The sequence below is a fragment of the Scleropages formosus genome, chromosome 3 (assembly GCF_900964775.1).
Source record: "Scleropages formosus chromosome 3, fSclFor1.1, whole genome shotgun sequence".
NCBI classification, from domain to species: domain Eukaryota; kingdom Metazoa; phylum Chordata; class Actinopteri; order Osteoglossiformes; family Osteoglossidae; genus Scleropages; species Scleropages formosus.
This window is the reverse complement of record NC_041808.1, coordinates 13,261,126-13,281,004: the sequence shown is the minus strand read 5'-3', so window position 1 is coordinate 13,281,004 and position 19,879 is coordinate 13,261,126. Positions and strand designations below refer to the sequence as shown.

Sequence of the window (19,879 nt, the reverse complement as noted above, 5' to 3'; positions counted from 1 at the left end):
AGGCCTTTTGCAAAAAAAAAAAAAAAAAAAAAAAACAAAAACAGATGCTGTTTTTCAATGAACTACTCTATGTATTGCGTCTATATACTGTACGCACATTTATTTTAAGAATAGGTTTATTTTTAACGGAGATTAAACCCGTCTTCATGTAGCACTTGTCTGACTCCTTATGCCTCTTTGTGTTCTGACTCAGTTGCACAGACAAGTGAGAAGTTCAATGTGCTGAGCTGACCGAAGCAGATGTTTACCAACTGCTACGCAAACAGATCTTTTTAGAAGATTTATTTCAGTGCCTTGTTGTAACTTTGCATTTCACGTAACATTTTATTTGCAAACAAATAACCTTCACTAGTGGCGTACAAACACAAGGAGAACTTGTTTTTGTACACAGAGGTGGGGTCTCATTAAAATGCATAAATCAGTCAACAAGCAGCACTGAATAAGAATTTCTGGAAAACTCATATTTTCATTTATTAGCAGGCATTAACAATGTTTTTCTTTATTATGGCTATATTTAAGCCTTTTACAGAACCTACCCAATGAATAAATTAATACACATTCTATTATTATGCCTTCATTACTTGTATAGAAAATGTGTGGCATGGTAAATAAGTTGTAGCTGCTGTGTGACAGTGCTCTGGTTACAATACAGCTTTTATACCATTATATTTAATGGGGATACAGCAGCATCACATGGTGGCAAGTCTTAGAACTTACTGACTACTCTACCACCAAATGCAAAATCTGGAACACAGTGACCCTGCATAAGATAAGTGGTTGATGAAAATGTAAGAAGTAAAGTTTTACATTAAATTCTAAATTAACTGTAGCTTTATCTGAGGTTACTACAGAATCTGTCCATGAATAAATCGATGGACATCTGTTTCACTGTGCTTTTATTGACTGTAATGTAATGCTTTGATTTACAAACGAAGCTAATCACAAAACAACTTCCGATCCTTAATGCATTTTTAAGTTGAGGAGCCGGTGTAACTCCCGCATTAAAATATTCACAAACATACAAGAATGTACTCAAACCAACTTGTTGCTAAGTGTTAAGCCATGCAAACAACTCCCTCAGCTAAAACCACCAAACACCAACGAAGTTTCTGTAGGCTTTCGACGCAGACTTAAATCGTCTTCCACAGCCACACGAAGAAGGCCAGTGAAAATACTATATGTGTGTAGTAAAATTATACCTGACCCTCCGGCTTCCTGATATAACCATCGGGTTTTGGTCCGAGCCTGTTTTGGCATCTGAATTCAATCAGTTGTGTTTGCTCAACTGAATCTGAATAAACGTCGGCATGCTGTGAACAGCTGATGTCGGACTGAAAAGACTTGCAGTCTGATAATGCTCTCATGATGAAACAAGTCTGGCTTGCTTTCATTTGCTCTGTAGGGGCTGTCAGAAATCCATAAAACTTCTGGAATCTTCATTTCAAAATTTCACTGACATGCTTGCCTCTTTCCTCTTATTGCTCATTCTGACGTATGAATGCTGTATAATTAGATAACATTCGATCATACTTGGTAAACAGTACATGAGTGTCTGAAATCTTGAACTCAGAGCTCAAAGCACTGCTGAAGAAATGTCAATTTGCCTGGTGGCTCATGATATTTAAGAGCAGGCAATCTTGTGTGAGTGATGGTCAGTGATATTTGTGACGCCACTCTACCTTTCTCTCGGGAGGCTAATTACAGGCTGTTTGGGGCAGCGTTTGCTCAGGGTAAATAGCTTCCTCACAATCTTCTGCGCCTTCTTCAGGAGCTGTCTGGTGTTAGCCTCCAGTTGCCCATAGCGACGCTGAAGAACCGAATCTGCATTCCACAGCTTGAGGATCACTGACGTATTTAAAAAGCGATCAGTGGGCAGCCTCTTAAGGAAGGACTTGAACTCATCTGGAAAAAAAAATAAAACATAAATTATACATAATATTACAACTCTTTTCAACAACTTATTTACAGTAGTTTCATCACTGAACTGCAAAAAAAATCACATTTGACCATATCATCATTTTACAAATATTAAAATGTGTAATAGGCTTAGCCCTCCCCTATAACACATCTACACTGCTTTATTCACCATAAGCCAGTTAATTAGAGCTATACCCCTAAATTCTGCAAAAAAAAAATCAAAAAAGCTGGCAAAGAACGTCCTGCAGAGCCCCTTAATTATGGAACAATTTGCCTGGCTATGTTCAGGAATTAGGCAGTCTCCATTTTAAAAGTGCAGGCTAAAAACCCACTCATTTATCCTGTCCAGTATATATAGTTTAGAGTAGAAATAAAGATAGTGTAGGGCTACATAATTTTATGGTGTGGAGCGATGCCTGCTGCCACCTTGGCTCTGGTCGGAATCTAGTCTTTGTCAGCTAGCCATTGTGTGCTTGGGCAGACCTGCAGGAGAGAGCCTCACGTAGCCTTCACACTTACATGATTTACCCCAACTAACCTAATACTTAGGCTGCTATATTTAGTTAGAGCTGAGCCTTAAATATGTATCATGCTTCTGCCTATATAAGAATGATGGTATATTTAGAATAGCAGCTCTCATACTGTCTTATGCTCTGTAAAAATGTACAGTGCTTTGTACACTGTGCTTCCATAATAAAATGTAATTGATAGGTAGTGTGCATGAAAATATGTGAAATGGAGAGTTTTTTTTTTTTAATCTGGCTGAAAACAATATGGTATTTCAACAAACATCTGATTGTTTCTGGATATTTATATTTTAAAGTGAAAATCATTCATAACAATTAAAACACACAATGCCATCACATAGTCTTCATTCACTGAAAATACAAACTGCATCTGTTATTAATAATAAAGAGAAATAGAGCATTGGCAAGTGTTGTGTGTAGACTTCATAAGGTTTGTCAGTCTAGCACATGACAGCACTAGTTCTGAATAAAAAATCTTCTGAATAATATAGAACATTTATTACAAATAGCTTAGAAGGAGAGTTTGGTGAGAAAGAGATGAAAAACAGCTGCTGAAAACTCTCCATTTCTCTGAGTTTTTATATTTCATTTTAAAGGGTATTCTCAATGAAATCTTTCCACTTTAGAAATATTCTATATAATTTGCACAGCAGAAATGGAATTGCTATTAAAGTCACATCTTTCAGCAGTAAAGAGGTAAATGTTACATTTTCAAATGCGCAACTACCTTGTGACCACACATCTATTCCCATCTGTGATTATTGTGCTTGCTTTCAGAGATGCTACAAAAGGAAATTGGGACAAATGTTCTCCACCTTTTCACAGTTTATTCTGTTTACTGTGTGCTGGGTGGCAAACACTATTTCTCTGTTTCACATTCTAAAACATTACCAGCTGTGTTAAGTTTCATTCGATTTCAGTATTCTTCCCAATGTTGCAAACTCCACTGGCGACATTCTCCTTGTGTTTCGGGCACCACGCAAAACATTTTCCAAATATTTTAAAGGATATCAGGTTGGAAGAAGATTAAGCTATTTGTAAAACTCTGCAAAGTCAACATCTTAAAAAAATCAAATTCAATTAAACTGCAAAGTTCAGTAACTAAAAAGCAGCAAGAAAAACATGTCATCACTTGAGACATTCTGTTAAACTGTTATGTAGAAGCAACATAAGAGAAGTAAAAGGTAAAGACACTGCTTGACAAAATAATGTTAAAATATTTTATTAAAAGTAAAACAAGATTAAAGAGCTAAAATAAAGCACCACAGGCAGTGCAGTTGCTGGAAAATAAAGAATGACAGTGTGGTGATGACATTAAACAAAGTACCTCCTAGCAGTTCATTACATTCAGGCAACCTCACACACCAGAGTGGTATATTGTAATTGTACTAATTAATGTGTAATTTGTTAAAAATTAAAACAGCTTTACTGCATGTGTCCACCAAAAATAACCATTTTTACAGAGGGTCGTGCAGTGGTTAAAGCCTTTGCCTTGCAACTGAAGGACCTGGGTTCGAATCCTGCACCTGCTGTAATACCCTTGAGCAAGGTGCTCACCCTGAATTACACTGCTAAAAAATGGCCACACTCAAGAAATGGGTAAATTATTGAAAGTGACTTAATACAAACCTGACATTGTAAGTTACTCTGCAAAAAAAAGTGTCTCTACAATAACTATTGGTTTTCTGGGGCAATGAATATAAATCCTATGCTACTTGTTATTCTGGTCTCAGTTGTCCACATTAACTTCCTTATATGATGCATGTCTTTCACTTTTCTCCAAAGCGACTTCCAATGAACTCTATGTAGTATTATCAGCCCACACACCCTTTTCACCAAGGTGAATACCACTTTCCCATCTCTGCACCACAAGTTCTCGTGATCTCACTCGTCTCCGGTAGTCCAGACTCCATTGACCTCCTTTCCGTTATCTCTTCCATCCTGGACCCTTCTACCCCGTCTGAGTGCTTGAAGAAAAGAATGTGCCATCTCTCTTCTCAAATGCCACACCTTCGGCCCTCCAGCTGTGCTGAACTGCAGACCGGTATCTTTCCACCCCTCCTCCTTTAGAACACTTGAACAGCCTGAAACCAACTCCAGTTTTCCTTCACAGTGCAAACTCCTTGGAACCGCACCTTTCTGGGTTTAATAATTGGTGCTGTCTTCTCTTTATTATTTTACTCTGTTCTGTATATTTCTTTTATGATTTTTTTTTTTTTTTTATCCCTAGCTTTACTGGCAAAATCTTATGTATCTCTTCTACACTTTGACTGGCACAAGAATGTCCTCCTACATGTCGTAATTTATGGCAGTCATATGCACGTAGGTATTCTTCTTCACTGCCAGTGCCTCACCTCACTCTAAAGCTACCCTAAACCTGGATAACTCAGCTGGGAATCATCAGGGCTTTCTATGGACATCTGCATCATCCCCTCTGAGCCTGACTTTCTCGGCGCATAGCATGAAGGACTTGGCTTCGTATTCATAGTTTCTCCTAGGAGTTGCACTAAAATAAAACTGGAAACAGAAGAACTTCTACCACAGAATAAGAGATAGGAGGCTGTATACAGGCCTTGTATCATTAACTTTGAATGGGGAAAAACAAATAGATTTTTTTTTTAAATCAGTTCCTTATTGGTACAGCCTAAGACATGGAGAAATGTCTTACTTTGACATCATTTTGTTAATTTACCCAAAGAATTCAGTTTCATTTCAAATAAATGCTGAGAGAATGAATCCTGCTTTAATGCCATTGTACTAAATTGACTACATATTTAACATATAAAACATTAAATACAAGGTCTAAAAGAAAAAGTGCAGTCAAGAAAAACTGTTAAATATGCAACACATTCCCATCTGTTTTAGGAACTACAATTAATTTTATTGTTAAACACCAATGTCCCATATTATCCTTTCATCAGCTTAATGTTAATTTAATGTTTAATGTAATACCTATTTATTTAATGTTTAGTCTATTATCACTATATGTTGCATTCTGTAAATCAATACAATGAAAATAAAAAAAAAAAAAGCCTTGAAGGTAACGGAGGATATCTAGTGTCACGTAACATGTTAATGTTCTTTCAAAGATGTCCTTGTACGTTTATCGGTCTTTTTTCAGCAACTCTGGGTAAATGCTGCTGGAAACAAAAAAATGTAATCAGGTACTTTTACTTAATGTAGATGAGAGGAGGGCTTTTACATATTAATGTACCATGATCTCTTGCTGTTTCTTAAAATTACCGTAGTGACTTTCCCAAGTTATGACTGAAGGGTGGAGGGTGAATTAACATGCAAATGAAGACTTTGATCTAACAACTAAGGGCAACAGTAGGATGACCAGTTTGACATATAATAATCAAATCATTAAATGCTGAAAGAGAATGACTCTTTGACCCTCATGGCAGTGCAAATCCCTAGGGTAAACTATACCTCACTTGTCTTTTAATGGTGTACAACAGTACCTAAGCTATGTTTACACAGAAGTCTTAAAGAATAATGTTCACATAATTCAGTGTAGTATCTAAGGGACACACACCACGGTGAGAAAAGAGAGAAGACATGATTATTATAAAGAGATTTAACACTGAATGTAATGAGTCATAGGGCAGGTTGAAAGTTTCCAGGTGTCCTTTGGCAATTTATTTAATTACTAATTTATTTATTGCATTAATAATCATTTAATCGGTGTGTGAATAACATAATAAAATCAATTGGTTAATTGTGGCAATTATGACACTTAGAACAGATGTATAAACCATTGTGCCAATATTTTACATTTGGTCCAGTTTTTAATCATGTCATTGATGTGGTAATAAATGTTACTTTTTGTTATGTAGATAACAACAGCAGTTGTTCATAACTGTTCATAATTATTATCTTTGTAATTAGTTTATATAATAACAATTCATTTCCCAACGAGCAAAGATACTGATTTTATTTAATTTTTATTTTTTGCTCTCTGTGATATGCATACGCACGCACGCACACACAAATAAATGTGCAAGTTGTAGCTAGGCCTACAGGTACTGTTTCACCTCTCCAGCTGATGTGTTGAACACACCAAAATCTGTATTATTATTTTTGCACCCTCTGCAAAAACAGTGAAAACATGACTGGGATGCCTCAGTACTGAGATTTTGCAACCATTTTGTTTTAAAAGCGCAAATGTTGACACAAAGCCCCTCAGGGCAGCGTAGACATCACCAGGAAGCATAAACTAAAATGATTGTGCATTTTTGCTACCATTTCAAAAGTTGAAAGCTCACAGACCATAACTGATGGAAATCCTATTAATGGCTCAATACTCATCTTGTTTCCTAGCTCCATGAGTGCACTGGGTGCTTGTCAAGGTAAGCCACATACCACCATAAAACCACCACTTTGGCAAAGACTAACCATTAAGTGTAGTGATCAATATCCCTTATTCAGGCTCGGTTATCCGAGTTGTTCGGGGAACCATTAGAATTCAAAGCATGCGAAGAGAGTTTTGCCTATTTATCCTCTCTTTCTGGTATTCATTACTTTATGTTCAAAACGATGAACAATTTAGCCCTTTGAAACGTGTCGAATAAAGGGGTGAAGTTATATTCATAACATGGCATATTGTCATTCTTTTAGCTAAACGACTGTATCCAATAGCCACAACAAAACAGATAATCTACTGGAGGTTATGAATGCATGAGCATTTAGGTTTTTTAGGGGATTTGAAAAATAGTTTTGCATCATTGAGGACAGCAACGGGCCGTCAATGCCAAATCTTTTCTGTTCAGAGTTCAGCCACAAATTAAAACACTTCAGATTCAGGGGCTTACTATTGACAGTGCATGCACTACCCACCTCTAGTCTCACCTTTCTTGTCTAAAAAAATCCATTCCTACAAGAAAAATGTTTAGCTGCGTCACATAGTTGCTGTCTTTATTAAAAATACACCAAACATTTTTAAACCACTTGTAAAAAATAACTTTGATACACTTTTCAAAATTAATAAGCAGTTATACACTTCAAAGCTGGGTTAAGCAGTTGTCACTTGAACCAGGTCTTGAAGAGACTGCTTGTGTGACGCTGCCAACTGGAGGCCAAGAATCCTCCGGGACTGAAGAGCTCAGAAATATGCCACGCTGAAACTGGAGGATACAGCATCTCAACAATGCAACACACCTGTCTGACAGGAAGAGGAAAGACTGCGTGGAAAAAAGATTCAGACGGATCAAGCAATGTTACACTTGGCCTGGGATAGAGCAAGTGCTCCTCCTGATTGAGGTCTAAACCCTCATATTGAAGACAACCTCATGCCAGTGCTGCCGGGCCCACAGTTAACTGCTCAGATTCCACAAGTAATAATCTAACAGAGTACTACATAATTGGGGGGGTGTGGTAGCGCAGTGGGTTTGACTGGGTCCTACTCTCCGGTGGGTCTGGGGTTCAAGTCCCGCTTAGGGTGCCTTGCAACGGACTGGCATCCCGTCCTGGGTGTGTCCCCTCCCCCTCCAGCCTTGCGCCCTGTGTTGCCGGGTTAGGCTCTGGGACAAGCGGTTTCAGGTGATGTGTGTGTGTGTGTGTGTGTGTGTGTGTGTGTGTGTGTGTGTGTGTGTGTGTGTATTACGTAATAAGTCATTTTTAAATCGTTTTGGAAATTAACCCACAACTTGTGTAGGGTGGCAACAGAGGTTGGCAGTGGACTATTTTAGAATTTTCTGAATAGACCCAATGAGGAGCTTTCCGAAGCAGGAGCCAGGTACTGTTTCCATTACCTTCATCTCATGGAGTTTGGCCTCAGAGAGTTTCTTCTCCAAAATCCTAGGGTGGTACATTCTGGGACCTTAAACTAGAGGTAAAGAGCTGCTTAAAGTAAAGACAACAAAGTTCTGCTTGTGGTCTTTTGCAGTGTGACATCCTAAGTAAAAAAGGAAGTTTGGGCTTATAGTAGACAAGCCTTAGGCCTAAGAAGCCAGTGCCAGGGGATAACACTTTCCTTGAAACCACTACCTACCCAAAGAAACACTACCAAAAACATCCCTCACAAGTCTTCACCTAACTTCTGAATAAAAATACAAAAAAATATACTACTAAAATACCCCATCCCAGTCTTTGATCATTAACTGTATTCTTGAGAGCTTCTTGCCAACATCTGGTCAGGAGGATCTGGAGATCCTGACACTTAAGATGTTCCTGGATTGGCCTCAAAAACAGGTCCAAAGGTGTAGCCAGTCTCTCAGATTCTTCAAGCAGTGTATCAGTTATAGCCTGCTTGCTGTAGTCGCTGTCACCTGCTCCGTCAACTATCCCCATCTGCCATTTGCCACCAAGGGAGGCTGGACACCTCCATTTTAATGAAAATGGAAAACTAGTTGTTGTTCCCAGCTCCAGAAGCAATATGTGAGCCACAGGTGCCAGTTCCAGCTACAGAGGTGGCCTCAAGCTCCATGAAATGGTTCCAACTGATGTCCAGATGGCTCTAAAGTGCCTGATTAACCTTTAAGAGTTAAAAACACCAGCTGTACTGAATCAGAGGAGAGAGGAGCAGTAGGAGACAAATTATTTTCCAGATTCTTTGCTGAATTTTTGTTTTTACTATTTTTATACATATTTTATGACTATTTCCAAGATATCATCTAACACTGGAGAAAGCTGAGGTTAGAAACTAGAATGTGTGATGAGGTCTACAATTCCAATACAAGGACATGTCTTCTGTTTAGCAGTTATAATACATATATGTTTTCTTGGTTGTTTAGCTTAAGTGTAAAGACATATTGCTCCAACTGTGCCTATTGGAAGATATAACCCTTTTATTTGGACTGAAAAAAATCCTTTTTTAGGTTTTATTTAAGTTTCCTAATATATTCTGTACATTCTGTGCGTATGGACTGACACAGGATTTTAATATTAATGCCAATAATCCTGACGTTTCTGTAAGTTCTAAATGAATTCAATAGATCCGTAAAGATTTCAAGGCTGAATATGAAACAAAATCAAATATATTTATGGTTTCCACAAATGAAGTAAAAAGGAAAGAAAAGTTATCTTTTTTTACCCAGTAATCCAGAAATCATTTAGGCAAAAACACTGAGCAATTGACATAAAGGCCTAAGTGAACTATGGGTACATATATCGCTAGATGGGCAGTTTATACTACTAGTTTCCCTCCTGGCAGATATGTTGTAGCTGGTGTTCTCCTGATTATGCATTTTAAGTTGTCCTCCTGCTTTATGGGCTTTTTAGTCCTTCTGAGTCTGATGTTCATCCTTTCTACAATGTAAGGCATCCAGGGAGGCCTCTAGGCTGTGTTTTGTTGGAGAGAAGTGCAAACTCCTGCAAAATAGGGTATCTCCCTAATTAGTGGTTGCAATAGGTATATGGATTTTGGACTAAAGTGGTGCCATTACATCTAGGAAAGGTAATTCTCAGGACCCCAGTCTGCTGGTTTGCCCCTTTCAAAAAAGCAAACTAGTACAACCTAAATAAACGTACTGCTGCTTTGCACAGATTTCTGTGCATATGTCTCTGTGTAATTGTTATACGACACATGGCAATAACAAATAACGGCAACTTCTTTGAATTACAAAGTCATGCTGGGATTTTTGAGCCATTCTTCAAGTAGAATACTGACACTCAGCACCTTGAGTATTTATCACAATACTCTTTCTCAATTTACATTTAAATTGCTTAGACTTGCTGGTAACGTAGGAAACTAGATGTATTTTTTACCACTTTCAGCAAGTGATTGAATGGGACAACACTGCACCACATTCAAATTTCCAAAAATTCACTGCAGATGTTCAGTGTATAGTTTCTTGCACTTTTCAAAGCAGATTTTTAGTGCATTACATAAGTTCTTTGTGTGATATGGATTCTTTTAGATATTGAAACACAGAAGCCTTCAGGTGTTTAAACATGTTTGTGAGGAGGAATCAGATTTTGCATCAGTCATGTTCTATCAATTATAGTTTTTTTTTGCTTTGGCAAACTTTGTGTAGAACATCACCTCCCACACTTCCATCTGTGCTACTTAATCATAAGCTTACACTATGTCAGTAAAGTGTAATAACTGATTTTTCTGCCAAGAAAAGGACACATGACATACTATTACTGGAATAAAAAAGTTTTCCCTGTAAATGTGATGTGGAGAGCACCATAAAGTGGGTCCCTGGGCCATGGTGGAGCAAGTTCGTCCTAGATTCAGTGCACACAGACAGGTTCTGTTCCTGATTGACCAAGAAAACAGTTAATGGTCCACACTCAAAGCTCAAAGACATGGCCTGCTTTCCTCTGCAGTGAGCTGACAGAGTATGTTTTTTTAATGGAACTCTGTCTGTTCCTTGTGCCATGATTGTTTCTGTGCAAAGTATGAAGCAATCTTTAATATGCACATCAGTATAAAACCCAGTTGGATATTTTTGCTATCATCTGGAATGTTGAACATTAATGTTCATGATCTCTGTTTTGATGACATTTTAAATGTATACTGAGATGGCATATGAGCTCCTACCGTAACGCTCTCCCTGGGATTCTGAGATATGATGGTACTCGTTGAGTGCCACAGTTGGAGTCAAGGATATGCATTTAGTAAATACTGCTTGAAGCTCAAAAGAGGAAATTTGAAAAATAACAAAAAAAAGCATTAACAATGGAGACGGGTCATAACGATGTAAAAGCAACGCTCCACACAAATGCAACTATTCCCATAGTAACCTCGATAAAGACCTCGTCCTTTAATGTTTAAAAGTCTATAAGAAAAAAATCAAGTTTTAGGTCGATACTTAGTTAAAATACACATTCCTCATGTAAGAAAGTTAAAAGATTTGAATTACATTGTCACAAATACCTAGGAAAATGATGTCAATTCACAGGTATCCAGGAGCATTATCCATGAGCTTCTTAATGTCCAGAAGACCCTTGGATATTGAGGGAGAGGTATGATACGCTACATACATACATTCATGCAGTTTCTTCATAAAGTATTCAGTTTCAGTTTAACTTCTTCACACTTTGCTCTGCTACACCTTCACTTTTGAATTCACTCAACTAATATTTTTCCCTTTCAGTAACGTAGACATTTAGTGTAGCTCATAATAATACCTTGAAAGAAATTTTGACTCATGAATAGGATGAAAAGTTTAGATGCTTACTTTTCCCAAAAAGGCTTTACATTCTATAATTTGAATGTCGTGTTTTAAAAATTGTTTTGAAAAAAAAAAAAAAAAAAACAGACAAAAACAAAATGACAAGAGACATAAGAAAGAAAATAGTGTAGAATTTCCATGACAGGTCAAAATGACCTATGCATGCCTGACAGACAAGCACATTCTGTGCCCTCCTAAAAAATTGTCTGTTTCTGGGGTTATAGATGGCGTAGACATTCTGATTGGCATATCAAACCATACTTTTACATTACAGTCATTTTGAGCCATTCGAATGAATGGGGATATCTATTGCTCATTTTTGACTTGTTTTACAAGCAGAGAATTCTCTATATTTCAGTGTTGCAAAACATAAAATTTTACAATTTTTACTCTGTCAATAATAAACAATGAAGTAAAGGAATATTCTTGTTAGCCAATAAAAATCAGAGTTGATCATTTTGACCCCACTTTGGTATTCTGTATCATATGAACACAATGTAGAGGGTGCTTGTTATGAATGCACTATGGGGTCACTGAAAGACTTGGGTTCCTGTTCTTCACTGGGCACTTTTATTGGGCTTTACCATAGTCTGTGTGTTGATGAAGACATTGATCTTCAGATAGTGTTTCCCATTTCACACTTTGAACTCTTTAGCTCAGTCTGTAAGGCCTTTTGGTCACTTTGCTTAGAACTGCTTTTTTCATATGGTTGCTCAGCTTTAGTGGAAAAACGAGATCTTGGTATTATCTGAGATGTGCAATATTTCCCCCCCTTTGTTACAGTAGATTTAACTGTGCTCTTGGGAAGGTTCAAAGCTCCACTAATATTTTTATAACGCTCTTCAACCTTTTGCCTCCTAACAAGTTCATTTTGAAATTCCACAGCCTTCCTTGTGTACTTCATCTGATCGGCTGTCTCCTTGTGAGATCTTGCAAAGTAACGTTTATTTTTCACTCAGGCAGTTCAGCACACGTAAACTCCGAATCAAAACAGACTGGCACCATTTATGTTTGTGTGTGCTCTTACAATATAATGTGTTTTCTAAATCTTTCATAATTAATTTCAATTTAGTCATTTCATATTTTTAAAAAAATGAATTGAGATTCAATGTACAGTATACAAATTGAAAAATAGTCCAAATTACACATACTTGACTCAGCAAAATTCAGTAAGGGTGAACAAATTTTATTGTGTAAACCTATATATACACATGAAGACACTTGTCACATTGAAAACATGCTACTACAGTATGTAAGTCCTTGTAAGCCATGCTTTATTAGGATAATAAAATAATAAATAGTCAGCACAACATTGAAATTCTAATTGGCAAGCTTAGATAGAAACACATTACTATGTTGCACCAAGCTGCAAACAACTCCTTTTTTTCTTGAGGGCACACTTTTAATTAACATAATGGAATCACTGAGACAATTAAATGATTTGTACAGTATCACGTCATGAAAATTAATACAATAAGCTAGGTGCTTTCTGAGTGCTTCATTTTTATGGGATGAAGTGCCATATGTAATCAGTCACAACATTAGGATGAAGGACAGAAAATTTACTTTCAAGTCTCCAGACTAAATATTACGGAAGAGACTAAGAACATGTTCCGTTTGCAAAAAAGAAAAATAATGTAATCATATTTCTTGCTACTACTACCACTACTACTACTAAGGAGCATAATAATGATCATACCTTAAGTAGATGGCAAGCAAAATTCTTATATGATCGGTAAGATGAAGCATTAATTTTTTCCTACAGTTGTTTTACAACAATTTGACAGTTCAAAGATGAACATTGTACTAAAGTAGAAAATAGTCAAAATGGACATAATTTCCTTGATTAATAGAAATCATGCCTGTACCCAGGGGGGGGTGTGGTGGTGAGATGAGTTCAGCTCCTGCCCACTGTGTGGTGGGTCTGGGGTTCAAGCCCTGCTTGGGGTGCCTTGTGATGGACTGGTGTTCTGTCCTGGGTGTAGGCTGTCCCCCCTCAGGTTACTGCCCTGTGCTGCTGGGTATGGGTCCAGCTTGCCATGACCTCGCTTGGGACAAGTGGCTGTTGATGATGGATTGATGCTTGTACCCACAAAGATCCCAGACCCACATCTATTTATAACAATGTCAGAAGAAAAATGTGTCTTCTTCATAAGAGAAATATTACAAATGTTGACTAAAAATATAAAACCAACCAACGTCCACAACCGCTTGTCACAAGTGGGGTCGCGGCCAGGCGGAGCCTACCCAGCAACACAGGGCACAAGGGAGAGGGGGGAGGGGAGATGTCCAGGATGGGAGGCCAGTTTGACACAAGGCACCCCAAGCAGGACTCAAACCCCAGACCCACCACACAGCAGGCACTGGCCAAGCCTGTTGCACCACCACACCCCCTAAAAAATATAAAACATGTAGGCTAAGAGACAATATAGTCCATTCCATAGGTTTTCTGAAAAATTAAAATAAAAATGCATTAAGATTATCAAAAGAAAATAAATAAACATGCATAAATCTCATATGTATGTGTGCTGTGAATGTATAGAAGTGTATGGGCTCACATTGTCTGACATGTCTGTTATCCCTTTGAGCCTGACACAGTAAATTAGCAATCTGAGAGTGCACATTGGATCTAGTGGTGGAATCTGCTGATTCTTTTTGCTTAGGATGCAGGTGGTTATGCGAAGTCTGCAGAGCATCTTAAATTGGGTCTCTCTCTCATTCTGTTGCAAGTGAGTGTAGTTCTGACGAAGCTAATTGCTTCCTGCCAATCATCTTCAATATACTCATTATTAAGGTCACTTTCCTATTTCCGCAGCACATCGTGTATGCTGCTGGAATCAAGAGAATGAAGGAATGAGCAGGAATGAGAGATGAAATGTGATGTGTCACTTGGTTTCGGCAGGAACGAGTCTATATTGTCGTAGATATGGCTGACTGTGAAATTTTATTATTTGGGAGTCCATGAAGTGGAGGCCAAATGAGATATTAAGCCAAATGAGTTTATAATGGTGAGAAAAGCTGGTATTGAAACTTCAGGTTTTGAGAGAAATAGCAGGATGTCATCCTCAAAAAAACCAATTTTATGCATAAATTTGACAACTGCATGGATCTTGATTGATTCTGCAAGTAGCTCTAGTACAAAGACAAGAATAAGGGGAAGAAGGGGTACTTCTTATTTTTCCGGAAGGGTGGGGGTCATAAAGCATTGGTCACAGCACATCCCTCAGTGAAGCGACAAAGGTTTGCATCCTTCTAATAAAATCTTTCATCAGATACAGTCTACTCAAGACATTACTGTTAAACTGTGTTAAATATGTTTTCAGCATCTAATCATTTAGCTTGCATCCAGTTTTTAGCGAGGAATATTGTATGTATTATACTGAGATATATAATCATATTAGTTTATAAAAAGGGTACCTGTTGAGGCAAGTATTACTGAAGCCCCTGAAAGAGCTGCATGCTTTCCTTATGCATATATTAGCAATCAGTAGGATCTATAGTGTGAGTATAGTCAGTAAAGTATACAGTCTACCATCCAGGGTTGGCGCCCACTGATAGGCTCTGGACTACCGTGACCCTGACGAGGATAAGCGGTTTACAAAAATGAGTGATACATCTGTAGGATACACATTCATCAGGTTCCTTGTTTTCCATCTGAAAGGTTAATATTCGAATTTTAAAGTTACTGGGAGGCAGCCCTTCTGGAATCCGTCCAAGTACACGTCCGTGAGATATCCCACAGTAACCCAGCTCATTCTGGGTCATGCCTATCTGACCCTGGTGTCTTTCCATTTTGAAGCGAATCACTGGCCCTCAGTACCTCCTTCTTTGTGATCCGTCTATTAAATTTTCTTTATCTTGCTGATCCAAAATCAATTTCAAGAAAGATTTTGTTTTGTCAACAGAAAAACTGCACTTAGATCCGTACAATTTTATTGTAAAGTTGTTTCGTGACTTTGTTTAATAAAGCCAGTCATCGGTGACGTGAGTGATGCTCTGTGGATGATTCTGTTGCAATTCTGTCACTCCTGCCTTTTGCGAGGCTGGTGAGCATGTGGCCTTGTTTGTTGCCATCTTTGGAGCGCCTTTATTTTGCAAAGATGATTGCAGCTTCTGTTGTACTAAGTGTCGATCCAATGCACATCATGCCGCCTCCAACTTTCCCAGCTTTCTCAAGAGATATTTGGATGCTGAACTATAAAAGTTATTTTCCAGTTCTTTGGTCAAATGTTTCAACTCCTGCTATCTCCTTAGAGAATTTCTTTTTTTTAAAGAACTGTTGTGTAAGATATAATGAAGCCTCTCATACAAGCCTGGGATGTCCCGGCACTGAGAAAGGGCTGAAGGTTAAGCTTTGTGGTTACAAAAAAAATCTCTTTTCTTCAAGAAAATTCATGAATGGGGGACTACTATGCAGGGTCATGGTAAGGAGAATGAATAATGACTCAAACTGAATTATGGTCAGAAAGTGAATGTACACAAGTGACACAGCTAGGCAATCCAAAATCACTTTAGACAGTGGGAAATTGTTGATTCTCAAAGTTTCTTGAGGTTCTGAGTAAAACATATAGCCTTTGGCTTTTTGACTGGTTATTCTCTGAATGCCAAGAAGGCACATGTCTTCAGAGAGTTTTCAGTCTAATGTAACCTACTGTCAGAAGTAAGTTTTGGGAGAAAGTGATTGTAAATTGCCAAGGGGAGCAGATCGGTTTATAGTAAAGGCTCAGATAAATTTGCGGCATACATGTACTCAATGAGGATATAGTCCCTTTAAAAGAAACACAATGTAAGGAGGAAAAAAAACTGACCTTTAACAATTTTTTAGAAAGTGAAGGGCATTTTTTTGTGAATTTTCAAAGCTCCTCCAATATGTGAGTTGAAGGATGAGAAGAAACCCCAAGTGATCCAACCCTACCTTGGTTTCCTGAAAAAGGGAATTTGAGCCTCTCCATTCCTTATAACGAAAATAGATGTCTGTCTTTTGATATGGTACAGTTTCTATGTTTTGACAGGTACAACTTACTACTGACATTTAGAGAAACAACTCTAATGTCACCCATTTTTTTATTGCAATAAACCAGGAAGCAATAATGCAGGATGTGCTCTGTATATAGGAGCAAGTAGTGAAAAATAATATGCTTGCAAAGATGAAACTATCGGCGTAAAGTATACATTCGTCTTCCCAGTGACGGACTATTTAGACGAATATGGTTTTTACAAAAGCGATCCCTAAATGACAGATGTCTATCTTTAATTAACCACAGAGCTCCTAATAATAAAAAATGGAAAGCTAAAGAATGCATGCATCTCCCAGAAGTGGTACATTCACAGCAAAGCACAGTGTCTACAGGCAGCAGGGCGTGTGACTCTGTGAGGGATTGAATCACTGGAAGAAAAGTGGCACACCATCCAGCAAAACACGTTCTGAAAGCTCGAAAAATGAATGAGCCTCTTCAGCCCCTGCCCCCCTCCATCGATCTGTACCACAGTCCTTGCAAGAATCCCTTTTCTTACTTAGCAAGCACCAACTAACTGTATTACAGTTATTCAACCATCCAAAATATCACTTGAGAGCTCAGAAGTCAAATCTTTGGGAAGAATTTTGCATTGAAATAAATTGCAGAGCAGTGTAGCATTAGAAGTCCATCTAGCTTCTTGGACATAGGTCTTCACTCCTAGAGGGCAACCGCATGTCACAAGATTTTTATTTTGTCTGTAAACAACTATTTTAAGATTAAGATAAAAAAAAAAGGAATTTACTATGCCTTAATATTTAGCTTATTTTTGATCGTTCAGAAATCCTGTATGTCATATGCACAAACACCATAAATTGTTTCCTGGTCATAACCTCAGGGCTAGTTTCAATTGCCTAGGGGTGCCAAAATTCTTAGCTGCCAAGTTTTATTACTGAAATTGAAAATAAATGTAATCTTGGCAAAAAAATTAATATAAAACCTTGCTCATACTAAACAGTTTTATTAGAAAACTTAAAATCTTAAAATAGCTGCGTATTACATAACGCCAACGACACATAGCTGCCCCATGTCTTCATGAGATGCTGTAACTTTGTTTTTATATTAAATAAACTGTTGCCCTATGCAGTAAATATGTCCATTTGTTCTGTGTCAACAAACTTCAGTCTTGAAAATAAGTTCAATTTTGGTTGTCTGAAAGTCATTCATATGCACATAGCTACATCTGGGGGGGTGTGGTGACGCAGCCGGTTTGGCCAGGTCCTGCTCTTCGGTGGGTCCGGGGTTCGATCCCCGCTTGGGGTGCCTTGCGACGGACTGGCATCCCGTCCTGGCTGTGTCCCCTCCCCCTCCGGCCTTACGCCCTGTGTTGCCGGGTTAGGCTCCGGCTTGTCGTGACCCTGCTTGGGACAAACGGTTTCAGTCGATGTGTGTGTAGCTATATCTAAAATAATTTTAAAATGACATTTTTTTTATTTTAAAATTATGTGTGTGCGTATAATCTGTGTCTATGTACCTTTACTAATTTAGAGACAGAAGTGTACGGGATGGTGGATTGATTCTTGCCTCAGGGCATCAAAAACCCTAGTACCGGCCTTGCATAACCCTTATTATAAGAGCATTGTTCCTCCTGCTGGATAAGCACCTTTTTTTCTCCCTCATACTATATCAGTAGCCGTTTGTCCTTCAGCACAGCCATGTTACGTTGCTTTATCCTTGAAGTTGAGCAGCTTGACAAGGTCTAGTTTTGGGCAAGATCTACCCCAGTGAACCGTGAGAAGTCCTCTCCCATGGTTCCGGAACTGGGCTTGCCACGCTTCCATCCATCCTAACACTATTTTTATTTTTGTCCCAGAATTGTCCAGTAATCCTGTCAATTTCTCCATTTTTCTGATGTGTGAGACTGCTGCTCCACTTTTTCCTTGTCTTTAAATCAACCTAGTAGAAATAATTCAGCCAGTATTTCCTACATAACTGAATCATAACGTAAATGAAAAGAAGCATTGCACCCACTTGATTTGAGGGAGAGATACTGTACCAACACCTGTCGTGCACACAATACCCTTCAGATAAATACAACTGCATTTATATCAGACAAGGTAAATCAAGTGTGTTGGATAGCGATTACCTCGAAATCCACTTCACGGAAACTTTAACCTACAAATTTTAGATCAGATGTACATGCAAATATATAATTAAACTGTTTACAAAAAAGGTAAATTAAAAAAAAGATCTCTGCTGCTTCTACTTGTGAAGGTTCACATACCATGAAGCTGATTATCATAAAAACAATGTTGCTGTGTACACGTCAAAAAAATAGCACTTTACAAGTGAAAATGTTCTTGTTCTAGCATAAGGTTTTTATTTATTTCTTTTTTTAAAAAAAAAACCAACTCACATCCTCACAGTTCTAAAACACATACACGGGGAACCGGAGCCTACCCGGTAACACAGGGCGTAAGGCCAGAGGGGGAGGGGACACACCCAGGACGGGACACCAGTCCATCACAAGGCACCCCAAGTGGGACTTGAACCCCAGACCCACCGGAGAGGAGGACTGCGGTCCAACCCACTGCGCCACCGCACCCCCAGTTCTAAAACATACGCAGTTTAAAAGGTATTGTGGAATTTGGACTCTACAGTGAGCTCCTATCTTCATGCCGTTGGTGGCCTAAGTAATGTGCATCACTGGGGACACATAGGAACCGGCAGTTCTTCTGGGGAAAGCCACCCTAATATAAGAGAGACGAGGAGACAAATTGTTCAAAAGCAGTGTCTGGATGCTTCCAAACTGTGTAATCAATTCTGTCCCCATTAAGACTGTTTCTGTTCCCTGTTTTTGTAAAAGCTTCTGTTTTAATCCCCCAAACCCATGAGGGCATTTCTTTAAAAAAAAAAAAAAAAAAAGAAAAAAAAAAACGTAATTACTAGGAACAATGCCCTCAGAAAAAAAAAAATGATTACGGGATATTAGATCACTAGATCTAAGAGCGACACTTGTGAGGGATTTAGCTAAAGATAATAATGCTGATATTCTCACTTTCAGTGAAAAACGCCTTGGGCCAAATGGAAACTTTCCTCTTATTGAGTCCTCCTCAACTGGTACACCAGCAATCAAAATCCTTGCCTGTCAAGACATGGAGGTGGTGTTGCTGTGATTTTCAGCACCAGTCTGCGTGTGTTCCCAAAATCAATAAATAATTTATCCTCTTTTGAAATGCTTGTGCTGAATGTTGATCTGCCACTTGCTGAGAACTTACCTTCCTGTGGTAAATGTCTGTCCTTTTGCTATTGCCACAATCCAAAGGCCTCCTGGCCCCGCCAGCGTATTGCTAAATGA

The 19,879-nt window shown here is 38.3% G+C and overlaps 1 protein-coding gene across 1 annotated transcript in view; it reads right to left on the bottom strand.

Annotated features, from left to right (window-relative positions):
* brinp2 (bone morphogenetic protein/retinoic acid inducible neural-specific 2) overlaps positions 1-19,879 on the bottom strand; it is a 102,274-nt gene that overhangs the window by 5,367 nt on the left and 77,028 nt on the right. The window contains exon 7 of the mRNA XM_018753199.2: positions 1,680-1,902. Coding sequence (XP_018608715.1) covers positions 1,680-1,902 — 223 coding nt within the window. The remainder of the gene's footprint in view (positions 1-1,679; positions 1,903-19,879) is intronic.